At 45.5% G+C, this 12,268-nt stretch overlaps 1 protein-coding gene across 1 annotated transcript; it reads left to right on the top strand.

The window, feature by feature from the left end:
• Nucleotides 1–3,868: 3,868 nt before the first annotated feature.
• On the top strand, nt 3,869–11,268 carry LOC139006505 (zinc finger protein 764-like). Its single transcript, XM_070408832.1, is given in 6 exon segments — nt 3,869–3,892; nt 9,862–10,089; nt 10,091–10,206; nt 10,208–10,349; nt 10,352–10,631; nt 10,634–11,268. Coding segments are annotated over 6 exon segments (1,425 nt in total).
• Nucleotides 11,269–12,268: the final 1,000 nt, after the last annotated feature.

Here is a 12,268-nt window from a genome sequence, read left to right as displayed (position 1 = left end):
TGGTGGCTTCATTTTCAGGGATTTGGAAGGGTGGGTATTTAGGGGAGAGCTTATGGGTAGAAATAGAATATTCACTAGCTTTATGCTGATGCACCAAAATGAGATTTATTCTCTTAATTGGATTTATATTATCTTATTTACCCCCCTGACTTAGGGTGATTTAAGCTATTTGCCCTCTGGTTGGGGAGAAGTGCAAACCATTTACCCTGAAGTGTCCTTGGTTTAGGGAAGATGGGACTTACTAGGTAGCTGCAAACTGCTCTTTAACTATAGTTCTAAGTTTCCTTAATCCATGTGTCCTGAAATTTTTATTGCTTCTTATCAAACACACAATATAGTATACAAATGATGTATTATACAACTGCTCACCAGAAAGCTATATAATTTCATAATGTCACCCCAATAAATTCAATCAATGAACAAGAACAAGAATAAACATGTCTCAGATATGCCTCAAGTTTATTAGAGATGCCCTATACACACATTTGCTACTAAAAATTGAAATAGGACATCAAACAAATGTTATAACTCCAATAAGTACAGAATAAGGTGTACATCTAAAATGGCTCCATGCAATGGTTGCCAATAATACAATCAAGAGGATCTCGATGTAATAGGCAATGACTACAGCCACATTTAAATCCTGGTTTATTCTGAAAAGAAAAAGAAATGGATTGTGTTATGAATAATGAAAAGACCAATTGTACCCTCAAATCTAAATAGCATTTGAAATAGGGTACACTAAAAAAAAAGAAAAACAATTAACCTTTGTAGGGGTAGTAGGGGGGGAGGAGGCAGAATTGAAATGCACGAGTACCAAAGAATATCAGAGCTTGGGCCATTTTGTAATGGTAACAGCTGCTGGTTGTCAATTAGGGGTTTGTCCAATACCACACAGTACTGGCATGAGCATCCAGTTTGTGACAACATATGGAAAAGTAAACATACACCAAAAGAGTGAACCTTAATGTAAACTATATTTAGGCGCCGAAACCGGTTTGGCTCAGTGGATAGAGCGTCGGCCTGCGGACTGAAGGGTCCCGGGTTCGATTCCGGTCAAGGGCATGTACCTGGGTTGCGGGCACATCCCTGGTGGGGGATGTGCAAGAGGCAGCTGATCGATGTTTCTCTCTCATCGATATTTCTAACTCTCTATCTCTCTCCCTTCCTCTCTGTAAAAAATCAATAAAATATATTAAAAAAAAACTATATTTAGGAGATGATAATGCCTCCATGTAGATTCATCACCTAAAGCACTGGCACTCTGGTGTGAGCTGCTGGCAGTGCAGGAGGCTATGAGCGTGTGGGGTCAGAAGGTACATGGAAATTCTGCATTTTCTGCTCAATTTTTCTGTGAGCCTAAAACAGCTCTAAAGAAAAAAAAATTTACATTATGAGCATCCCCACCCTCCCCTGGGAGAACTGTAGGCCCAGATCACTAAACTCACCAGATACAAGGTGCGATATTTAATAGCATCCGCCCTTCTTATCATCATCAGTCGAATCCTCTCTCTCATTTCCTTCATTTCTTTCTGAACACTGGCCACCGTCCTCGCTCCGCGTCTCCTCGTGTACAGCATGCCTTGATTCAGCCCCAGTCCAGACTCCTTCAAGTCGTTTCCTATGTCCTCCTGTTGGGGTGAAGGTTTTGGTGGAAGGGAAGGGGATTCGGTACTAGGGTTGAGAGTCAAGTTACTAAGGTTCCGTGCTAGTCCTGAGACAGCTTGAGGGTCAGCTGAAAGAAAAAAAAAAAAAAAGATCCATTAGGGTAAACTGAATTACCCCAAGTCACTGGTTGCAGGCTCAAACTAGGCCTGCTCTTAAACAGGTGAACATGGACAATGGAGATTTCTCAGGTGGAGGATTCCTTCTACCCCCTGCATTACCTACTGTGCTAGTCGAGAATGCACAGTGGAGGGCATACATTGAGAACGTGCTTTAAAATCCACTATTATGGGAAGCATTGCCTTCAAACCTTTCTTTTTCCCATTTTTGTTAGTTCTGAATGTTCTATTTTTTCATGACATCAAAAGTAGCTAAGTTGCCCTAACTGGTTTGGCTCAGTGGATAGAGCGTCGGCCTGTGGACTGAAAGGTCCCAGGTTCGATTCCGGTCAAGGGTATGTACCTTGGTTGTGGGCACATCCCCAGTAGGGGGCGTGCAGGAGGCAGCTGATCAATGTTTCTCATTGATGTTTCTAACTCTCTATCCCTCTCCCTTCTCTGTAAAAAAAAAAAAAAAAAAAAAAAAATTAATAAAATATATATTTTTAAAAAGGAGCTAAGTATATAATTCCAAGAGGAAAACTATGGGACAGAAACTAGGTAATGGAAGTTATTTCATTTTCATTTGTGTGAATGCTTAATATAAATAAGAGAACATAAAGCATTAATAAATCAAAATGTTTCAGCAGTTCAACCTTGTAACTGTAAATCCACTAAATTTTTCTAGAAAAGAACCACTCCAGTGAAATAGTTAAAGAAAACCCACTTACAACAGTCTCTCCCCAGCCTTAAGCAGAGCTAGGAAGTTTAAATGGCTTCTCACAGTTACACTCAGATTTTTCATGGTAGTAAATCTTTCTACTCAAACCCGATATTATGGAAAGTCAACCACTTAACTTGTGCCTCTTCCCATGCAAACCACTATGGATATCTCATACACATTCATGCCATACAATAATAAGGCTGTGAATGGGCTTATGATATAAATTAGGACTTTCTTAGAAGCAGTGCTCCAGAATTCTGCTAAGTAGGTCCCCATTTTCCTGCCTCCTTTCTGTGGCCTAATTTTTCTGGGAGCCTCACCCACCCCCAGGCTCACTCCTTTGAAACATTATCCTGGTGGCTGAATAGTGTGGGTGATGATGTAGGACCCAGAGCACATTCACTGGTGTTTATAAACCCAACCCTTCCCTGCGTTTCCTGAAAAGCCATTTTCTTGTTTATTAACATCCCCTAAAGGGAAGATTTAGCTAGAAAGACAATCCCAAAAATGTTGGGAAGATTTAGCTAGAAAGACGAGCCTGAAAATGTTGGCAAGATTCAGAAATCTTGCCCGGCCAACTTGGCCTAGGGGTTGAGACCTATGAAACAGGAGGTTATGGTTGGATTCTCGGTCAGAGCACATGTCTTGGTTTCGGGTTGATTCCCGGTGGGAAGGTGTGCAGGAGTTAGCGAATCAATGATTCTCTCTCAACATGGATATTTCTATCTTTCTCACTCTTCCTTCCTCTCTGAAATTAATAACAAAAAAATATATAAAAACTGTAGGTTAAATTGAAGTTAAGTTTCTTGTGTTTTGTTCCTTTCCACCATTCCCGACATGTACTGCTGATGGAAATACTGATTGTGAGATTCTCTCAGAATTTTGGTTGCTCTTCCCCAGAAAGTGGACTGAAAACATTGAAGTCTTCCTACGCATTGTAGGCAAGCAAGGCAGTTTAATACTCTTCCCTTTTTTTCCTCTCCCCAAGATTAAAAAACTGTGCTCCCCCCCCACCCCCACTGGAAAGTCCTGTATTCTTTAAAACACTGAAATCATCCTCAGTAAGGACGGTAGGCTCTTTACTTCCCCGACCCCTATAGTCAAAAAGGGCAGCATCCATCATACCTGCATATCCTTCACCAGGCGTCTGAGAAAACTCCTGGGTCCAGGGTGTGTTAGGCTTCATTGGTGAGTCCATTGGAAGTCGAGTCACAGCCCCAAGTTCTTCCTAGATTCCGGCTGAAAAGAGCTCAAGCAGAAGGTGAAGCTCAAAACTCTCAAATGGATACGAAGTAGCCCAGAAAGAGCAGGATCAAAATGTGGGGAAAGAGCTAACCTAAATAATGCAGGTTAGCCAATCAAACAGCCTATTGGAATGTAAATGGCGGTGATTACAGGGACTCAGGTGAGTGAGAGTAGTCCTGTTAGTGGACTAATAGATAATTGGGCCATCTGTTCTCCATTAAAATAATCAAGCCCTCTTGGCCATTGGCTGGCAAATTTATCAGGAGCCTCTATGGGTGTGTCTCACTAAGGTTGCCTTACAATTTAGCGTTGTTTTTTTTTTCTTTTCAAATTCCGCTTCCTGAGATGACTACTGGCTTGTAAACCAGACTTGGCCCATTCTAGAGCAGAGCAGATAAGGGCAGTTTCCCCCCATTTTCAGATTAAACCCCAATTACATTAACTGAGAAAGTTTCCTTGTCTGGCTCATCCTAAATCTTTGATGCTTCTAAGGCAGTGGTTCTCAACCTTCTGGCCCTTTAAATACAGTTCCTAACGTTGTGACCCAACCATAAAATTGTTTTCATTGCTACTTCATAACTGTAATGTTGCTACTGTTATGAATCGTAATGTAAATATCTGATATGCAGGATGGTCTTAGGCGACCCCTGTGAAAGGGTCGTTCGACCGCCGAAGGGGTCGCGACTCACAGGTTGAGAAATGCTGTTCTAAGGGGAAGTCTGCTGGTGAGGGAAAGTAGAGGAGAAGTGTCATAAACAGCTGATTAGCTTGATATTTTACGGATGTGTATTGTAGATTTACAATTTCATTTTATAAGCTACACCTTTCAATGCAGCTAACATTGTTAAGCAACTGAGGTTAATTAAATTTATAATTGCTGCCCTTCACCCCAATACTTGTACTGAATTCTAGCAAAGAGCACCAACATTAACTGCTGATTTTCTACAGGAAGTAGAACAAATCCCCAGCTGCCCCCATCTTCTTTTTCTCATCTCCTATTTGATAGATCCTCCCTTCCCCCAACTGGTGGACGGAGTATGACGTAACCTGCATCCCAGAAACACCTGAGTGACTAACCCTGTACCTTATATGGACTATACATTGGACCACCAATCCACACCTGCCAAATACCCTCAGCCGTTGTCCTATATGGACATTGCAGTAAGCCACCAATCAGTGTGCACCGAGTACACTAAGCCCCCCACCCCTTCCCATTCCGCCCCTCAAAAGGCGTGCCCACCCTGTACATGTTGTCCTCTGCTTGTGAGACAGCCCAGCAGGTCCTTCTCTAATAAAGCCTATAGTCCTGGTTTTCGGCCTCTGTCTGATCTTTCATTATTCCATGTACAGCCTTCCCCATCCCCTTTTCAGCTGGAAACTATGAGAAAATACTCAAAAGCAATCTTGTTTTGTTTTTTTTAAACTGAGTCCTTTTTTTTTTTTTTAATATATTTTATTGATTTTTTACAGAGAGGAAGGGAGAGAGATAGAGAGTTAGAAACATCGATGAGAGAGAAACATCGATCAGCTGCCTCCTGCACATCTCCCACTGGGGATGTGCCCGCAACCAATCTTGTTTGTTTTTATTAAGAAGCCAGAGGTGAAATTATGACCCAGGATTTGTTTTTAATCTTTATTGTTGAAAATATTACATATGTCCCCTTTTTTCTCCCATTGACTCCCTGTGGCACCCCTGCCCCCAAACACAGGCCCCAGGCCCCAGGCCATCACCAACCTATTGCCTGTGTCCCTGGCTTATGCATATATTTTTATTTATTTATTTATTTATTTATTTATTTATTAATCCTTACCTGAGGATTAAAGAGAGTGGAAGGGAGGGGGGAGAGAGAGAGAGATAAATTTGGATTTGAGAGAGGCACCTCAACTGGTTGCCTCCCAGGCCAGGTAGGCCTGGGGCCAGGGTGAGGGATGGAGCCTGCAACAAAAGTACATGCCCTTCACCAGAATCGAACCTAGGACCCTTCAGTCCTCTGGCCCATGGTGGTCTATCAACTGAGTCAAACCGGCTAGGGCTTATGCATATATTTTTGCAAGAGAACATTTACTTGGTAAATCACAGAGGTAGAAAAAGTAATCGCAAAAAAAAAAAAAAAAAAGGAATCGCCAGAAGACATGGTTTAGTAAAGGAAGCTCCCTTGAATCTTGGGAATGAGGAAGCTAATGGTAAGGTGCCTGGGGCAGGGAGGGGGAAGGAAAGGGAAAGGCAGGGGTATGCTCCCAGGAGTAAGAGCACCTATAGGTAAAGTCTTTATAGGGCCAGAGGTGTGGCTCTAGACAGGGGTGGGCAAACTTTTTGACTCGAGGGCCACAATGGGTTCTTAAACTGGACCGGAGGGCCGGAACAAAAGCATGGATGGAGTGTTTGTGTGAACTAATATAAATTCAAAGTAAACATCATTACATAAAAGGGTACGGTCTTTTTTTTTTTTTTTTTTTTAGTTTTATTCATTTCAAAGGGGCTGGATCTGGCCCGCGGGCCATAGTTTGCCCACGGCTGCTCTAGAACAACAAAGCCCACTAAATTCCTTTACCTTCTATAAACCCTCCCTCTTCAGCTCAAAATACTTATAATTGGCTTTATGAAACCAACATCCTTCTAGGGTAAACTGGCATTTCTTTCCCTGTACCATTCAGATATAAATACCTGGTATTCTTTTAAAAATCTTATCTGAGCCCTAGCTGGTTTGGCTCAGTGGCTAGATCCTGGGCCTGCTGGCTGAAGGGTTCCAGGTTTGATTCCAGTCAAGAGCATATGCCCAAGTCATATGCTCGCTCCCAGAAGGGGGTGTGAAAGAGGCAAACAATCAATGATACTCTCATTGATGTGTCTATCTCTCCCTTCTTTTCTGAAATCAATAAAAATATATTTTAAAAAATCTTATCTGAGTCATATTTTAAAATGCAAGCTTTGCCTGCCTAGTGTGGCTCAGTGGTTGAACATGGAGCCATGAACCAAGAGGTCACTGGTGGGATTCCAGGTTAGGGCACATGCCCAGGTCTCAGGCTGGATCCCCAGTGGAGGGAGTGCAGGAGGCAGATGTTCAATGACGTTTCTCATCAAAGTCTCTCTATTCCTCTCCCATCCTCTCTCTTTAAAAACCAATGAAAATGTTCAAACATATGAAGATGGGAGGGTAGATGACAGATTTTATGTACATTTTGTTTCCCAAAGAAATTTACATCTGTAGATGATGAGTCATGAAAAAGGAAAATAACCTAAGTAAAATACCATTGGACGGCAGCCGTCTCTTACTATACCACTATCATATCTCATTTCCTCCTGTCAAAATCCACTACTTCCATTCTACCTCTAACTCTTTTATTATTATTATTATTAACATATTTTTATCGATTTCAGAGAGGAATGGAGAGGGAGAGAGAGATAGAAACATCAATGATGAGAATCATTGATAGGCTGCTTTCTGCACACCTCCTGACCAGGGGCCTGGCCAGAGAGGACCCTCAAACCAAGATACCTGCCCTGGATAGGAATTGAACCAGGGACCCTTCAGTCTGCAGACTGATGCTCTATCCACTGAGGCAAACTGGGTAGGCCTAAAAAATATTTTTAAAACAAAAGGGAGCCCAGCCCTAGCCAGTTTATTCATTGCTAGCAAAATCAAGTATAAATAAGACTAAGAGCGAGGTGGCGAACATATTACTAGGAGAGGAAACCTAGGTTCTTGTTTCCTTGAGCGAAAGATTTCCATCAAGTGACAAAGTGGAGAAAAGCAGGCAAGAATTTATTGACCTCAATCGTGTGAAATGTTTTGAGATAGAGTACTATATATGTGAGCATAATTTTATGGCTTCTTTCCCATATAGGATAAACCTTTCCATCAGTATGGAAAACTAAGAAAATTACTTTCCACTGCATAATCTGGATGTCACAGATTAAAGCTTATTTTTCTGTGAATAAAATGTATTCAAAAAAGTACTGTTAAAAAAAAAAAAAGAATTTATTGACCTCACCACAAAACCTTCTTGGGGCAGTGACACAAGGAAGGGCATAAAGAACCAGCAGGAGAGCCTAGGCTGGGCTGCTTTGGCTTTCTGGGAAGTCAGAGAAAAGGGGGGAAAGGGGAACCTTGGAGACAGGTCCAGGATGAGGTGCTGCTGCCCATTGCTCCCCTGGTTGCAAGTCTCCTGGGGTCCCTTAGAGGTTAGGGGATATGTCCCCAGGGGTGCGGTGAATAGAGGGGGAAGAGAATGGCATGGGTAAGGTCCCTGGGGGCTTCATTTTCAGAGGTTTGAAAGGGTGAGTGTTTTGGGGAGAGCTTATGGGTGGAAGTAGAATATCCACTAGCTTTATGCTGATGCACCAAAATGAGATTTATTCTCTTAATTGGATTTCTATTATCTGCCCTCCCCCCTCCCCTGCCTTAGGATGATTTAAGCTATTTACCCTCTGGTTGGGGAGGAGAAGTGTAAACAATTTACCCTTAAGTGTCCTTGGTTTAGGGAAGATGGGACTTACTAGGTAGCTGGAAACTGTTCTTTAACTATAGGTGAGATTCATTATTCCATGTGTCCAGGAATTTTCATGGCTTCTTTTTTTAAAAAAATTATTTATTCATTTTTGATAGATAGAGATCGATGCATTCATTGGTTGATTTTTGTATGTGCCCTGACCAGAAATCGAACCCACAACCTTGGCATATGGGTCAGCACTCTAACCAACTGAGCTACCCGGCCAGGGCCTTCATAGCTTCTTATGAAACACAATATAGTATACAGATTACAATATAGTATACATCTATTATACAACTGCTCACCAGAAAGCTATACAATTTCATAATGTCACCCCAATAAATTCAATCAAAGAAGAGTAAACATGTCTCAGATATGCCTCATTTATTAAAGATGCCCTATACACACATTTGCTAGTAAAAATTGAAAGAGTATATCAAAAAATGTGTTACAACTCAAATAAGTACAAGAATACAGTGTACATCATGTCATTAATTCTTTTTTTTAAAGGTGTGAGTATTATTATATATATATATTATTTATTTCAGAGAGGCAGGGAGAGGGAGAGAGAGATAGACACATCAATGATGAGAGAGAATCATTGATCAGCTGCCTCCTGTATGCTCCAGGCATGTGCCCTTGACTGGAATTGCACCCGGGGCCCATCAGTCCGCAGGCTGACGCTCTTCACACTGAGGCAAGCCAGCCAAAAGCATGTCATAATTCTTAACATTACCAGAAGGACCTGGATCTGATAGGCAATCACAACAGTCACAATCAAGTACTGGTTTTTTCTGGGGGGAAAAAAAGAAGAAAGAAATGGATTAAATGAAATGATCAAATGCTCCCTCAAATCTAAATAGCCTTTGAAATAAGGTACACTAAAAGGTAAAAAGCAAAACCTTTGTGGTGGTGGTAGTGGGGAGGAGGCAGAATTGAAATGCATGAGTACCAACGAATACCAGAGCTTGGGCCATTTTGTAACGGTAACAGCTGCTGGTTGTCAATCAGAAGTTTGTCCATTACCACCCAGTATTGGCATGAGCATCCGGTTTCTGACAGCATATAGACAAGTAAACATACACCAAGAGTGAACCTTAATGCAAACTATAGACTTTAGTTGACAATAATGCCTCCATGTAGATTCATCACCTAAGGCACTGGCACTCTGGTGTGGGCTGCTGACAGTGCAGGAGGCTATGAGCGTGTGGGGTCAGAAGGTACATGGGAATTCTGCATTTTCTGCTCAATTTTGCTGTGAGCCTAAAATGGCTCTAAAAAGATAATATTAAAAGAAAAAAGATAATATTTACATTATGAGCATCCCCACCCTCCCTCCCTTGGGAGAACTGGAGGCCCAGATCACATAAACTCACCCTATTCTTCTGGCGGTTTTGAATAGCCTCATTCCTCCTCCTCAGCCATGTTGGAAACAGTGCTTTGAGGTCTCTTTTAAGACTTGCCATTGTCCTCACTCCACGTCTCCTCCTGTAGACCAGGCCATAACTCAGCGTCAGTTCATACCCTTCTAATTCTTCTTCTTTGTCCTTCTGTTGGGGTGAAGGATTTCCTGGAAGGGAAGGGAATTAGGGGTGAGAGTCAACTTGCTAAGGTTTTTTGCTAGTGCTTCTGAGACAGCTTGAGTGTCAGCTGAAAGAAAAGAAATTTAAGACCCATTACCCCCGGCCGCCATTTCTTAGGAAGGAGCCTGGCCCCATTCTTTTCTCTGTAGCTTCCGCCGCCACGTGGTCCCCGCAGAGGCCGCCCCGGGAGCACGTGGGGCCTCGGACCAGGGGCCGGCACTTCGCTTGGTGCCGCCTCGGCCCCCAGCTCCCGGCGCAGGAACCCGGGGCGGCCGCGCGCCATGCGCGCGGGGAGGAGCCCCCAGCCCGTGAGCTTCGCGGATGTGGCCGTGTCCTTCTCCCCGGAGGAGTGGGGCTGCCTGCGGCCCGCGCAGAGGGCCCTGTCCCGGGACGTGATGCGGAGATCACGGCCACCTGGGCGCGCTCGGGTTCCGAGGCACCAAGCCGGCCTTCATCGCCTGGGTGGAGGAAGAGGCTGAACTGGGGGGGCCAGACGCCCGCGATCCGGAGTTGGGAGCGTGTCTGGCAGAAGAAGACACGGGTGAGCAGGTTCCAGAACCAAGGAAGAGAAAGGACTGAGAGAAGGCACCAGGGCGCTGGAGAAGATCCTTCCTATGGCTGCTCAGCCTCTTAGGCTGAAGGCCCCCATACCCCCTTCTGCTGGTCTCGCTTACAGTTTGGAGCAGCCATCCACGGTGCCTCGCCGGGGTCGCCCCCCACTCTTTGCCCATCCCCCCGTCCCAAGGGCAGCCCAGCGTCAAGGTTGCTCCCTCTGTGGGAAGAGTTTCGCCTGGCGTTCCACTCTGGTGGAGCATCTGCATACCCGCACGGTGAGAAGCCCTTCTCTTGCCCTGACTGTGGCAAAGGCTTCGGCCAGGCCTCCTCTCTGAGCAAGCACCGCGCCATCCACTGTGGGGAGCGGCCCCACCGCTGCCCGGACTGTGGCCGGGCCCTCACCCAGCGCTCTGCCCTCACCACCCACCTGCAGGTCCACACGGGTGAGAAGCCCGACCGCTGTGCTGACTGCGGCCACGGCTTCAGCCGGAGCTCTGCCCTCTACCAGCATCAGCGGGTCCACAGCGGCGAGACCCCCTTCCCTTGCCCAGACCGTGGCCGTGCTTTTGCCCACGCCTCAGGCCTTGGGCGCCACGTGCGCGCCCATACAGGCGAGAAGCCCTACTCGTGTCCAGACTGTGGGCGCTGCTTCCGGCAGAGCTCCGAAATGGCAGCCCACCGGCGAACCCACAGCGGGGAGCGCCCCTACCCCGGTCCTCAGTGCGGTAGGTGCTTTGGCCAGAAGTCGGCCATGGCCAAGCACCAGGGGGTCCATAGGCCTGGTGCCAGGGGACGAAAGGGCCAGGGTGCCAGTGGGTTGCCTGTGCCCCTGACCCCTGGCCAAGGGGACCTGGACCCACCTGTGGGCTTCCAGCACTACCCAGAGATATTCCAGGAGTGTGGGTGATGGCCTCAAAGGTGAGAAGACAAAGGGTGAGGATCTAAACATTTCCTGAGGCCCAAGCTGGAATCAGTACTGAACCTCTGGGGGCGCCAGGGAGGTCGTAGAATTCCTTGTAAGAACTGGACCTGGGGGGACGAGCGCCATCATATTTCAGGCCCTCTCCAGCTTGACAGGGGACACCTCAGTCTCTGCTGGCCTAGCCTACAAGCCCCCTTTGCTGAGTTAGGACTGAGGTAAGACCGCCGTTGACCTCCGCTGTGGGAAGAAAAGGCCGTTTCTCAGATGTGAAGAGGATTGAGATGGAAGAGAGCCTTGTTTTACCCGTTTGCCTTTTCACTGCATAAGTTAAAAACTGGTGGCCATGCACTGAATCTGGCCTGCAGCTCTTTTGTTTTTTGGCCTAGTCAGATTTTTAAAATGTTACAAATTATTGGTTAAGATTTCACACAAAATCCAGGTTTCTGACTTCTCTTGAGAAATCCAAAGATTTGGCAACTCTACCTAAACTCCCACAAAACCACAACTGGCAGGAGCCGGGGGCCGCTGTTCCCTTTGGATGGAGCCGGACCTGTGCTCCGGTTCGGCATGCTCGCCACCCTCATCAGCTCCCGACCAGCATCGGCTGGCGCTCATGGCTTGCCCACGTCTCTTCCAGGCAGGCTCGCTCCACCTGGTGTTTTCCTCTCCTTTACATGACCTGTCGGGCTCCTGTGGTAATTGGGGTTTGCAAACCGTGGTCTATGGCAGCCGTGGGCAAAACCACGGCCACAGTCTGGGCAAGGGAAGGGGGTCTCGCCGCTATGGACCCGCTGATGCTGGTAGAGGGCAGAGCTCTGGCCAAAGCAGTGGCTGCAGTCAGGACAGCGGTGAAGGATAGGGGTATAAGGACATATATGTAATACCTTAATCAATAAAGAAAAAAGAAAAGAAAAAATAAATGGAAGTTAAGTTCCTTATGTTTTGTTCCTTTTCACTATTCCTGACCTGTATTACTGATGGAAGT

Source organism: Myotis yumanensis, unplaced genomic scaffold (assembly GCF_028538775.1).
Source record: "Myotis yumanensis isolate MYYU_CA2020_CCGP unplaced genomic scaffold, mMyoYum1.0.hap1 SCAF_3, whole genome shotgun sequence".
NCBI classification, from domain to species: domain Eukaryota; kingdom Metazoa; phylum Chordata; class Mammalia; order Chiroptera; family Vespertilionidae; genus Myotis; species Myotis yumanensis.
Note: the sequence above shows the minus strand (reverse complement) of the source record. Positions and strands in the feature narration are given on the sequence as shown.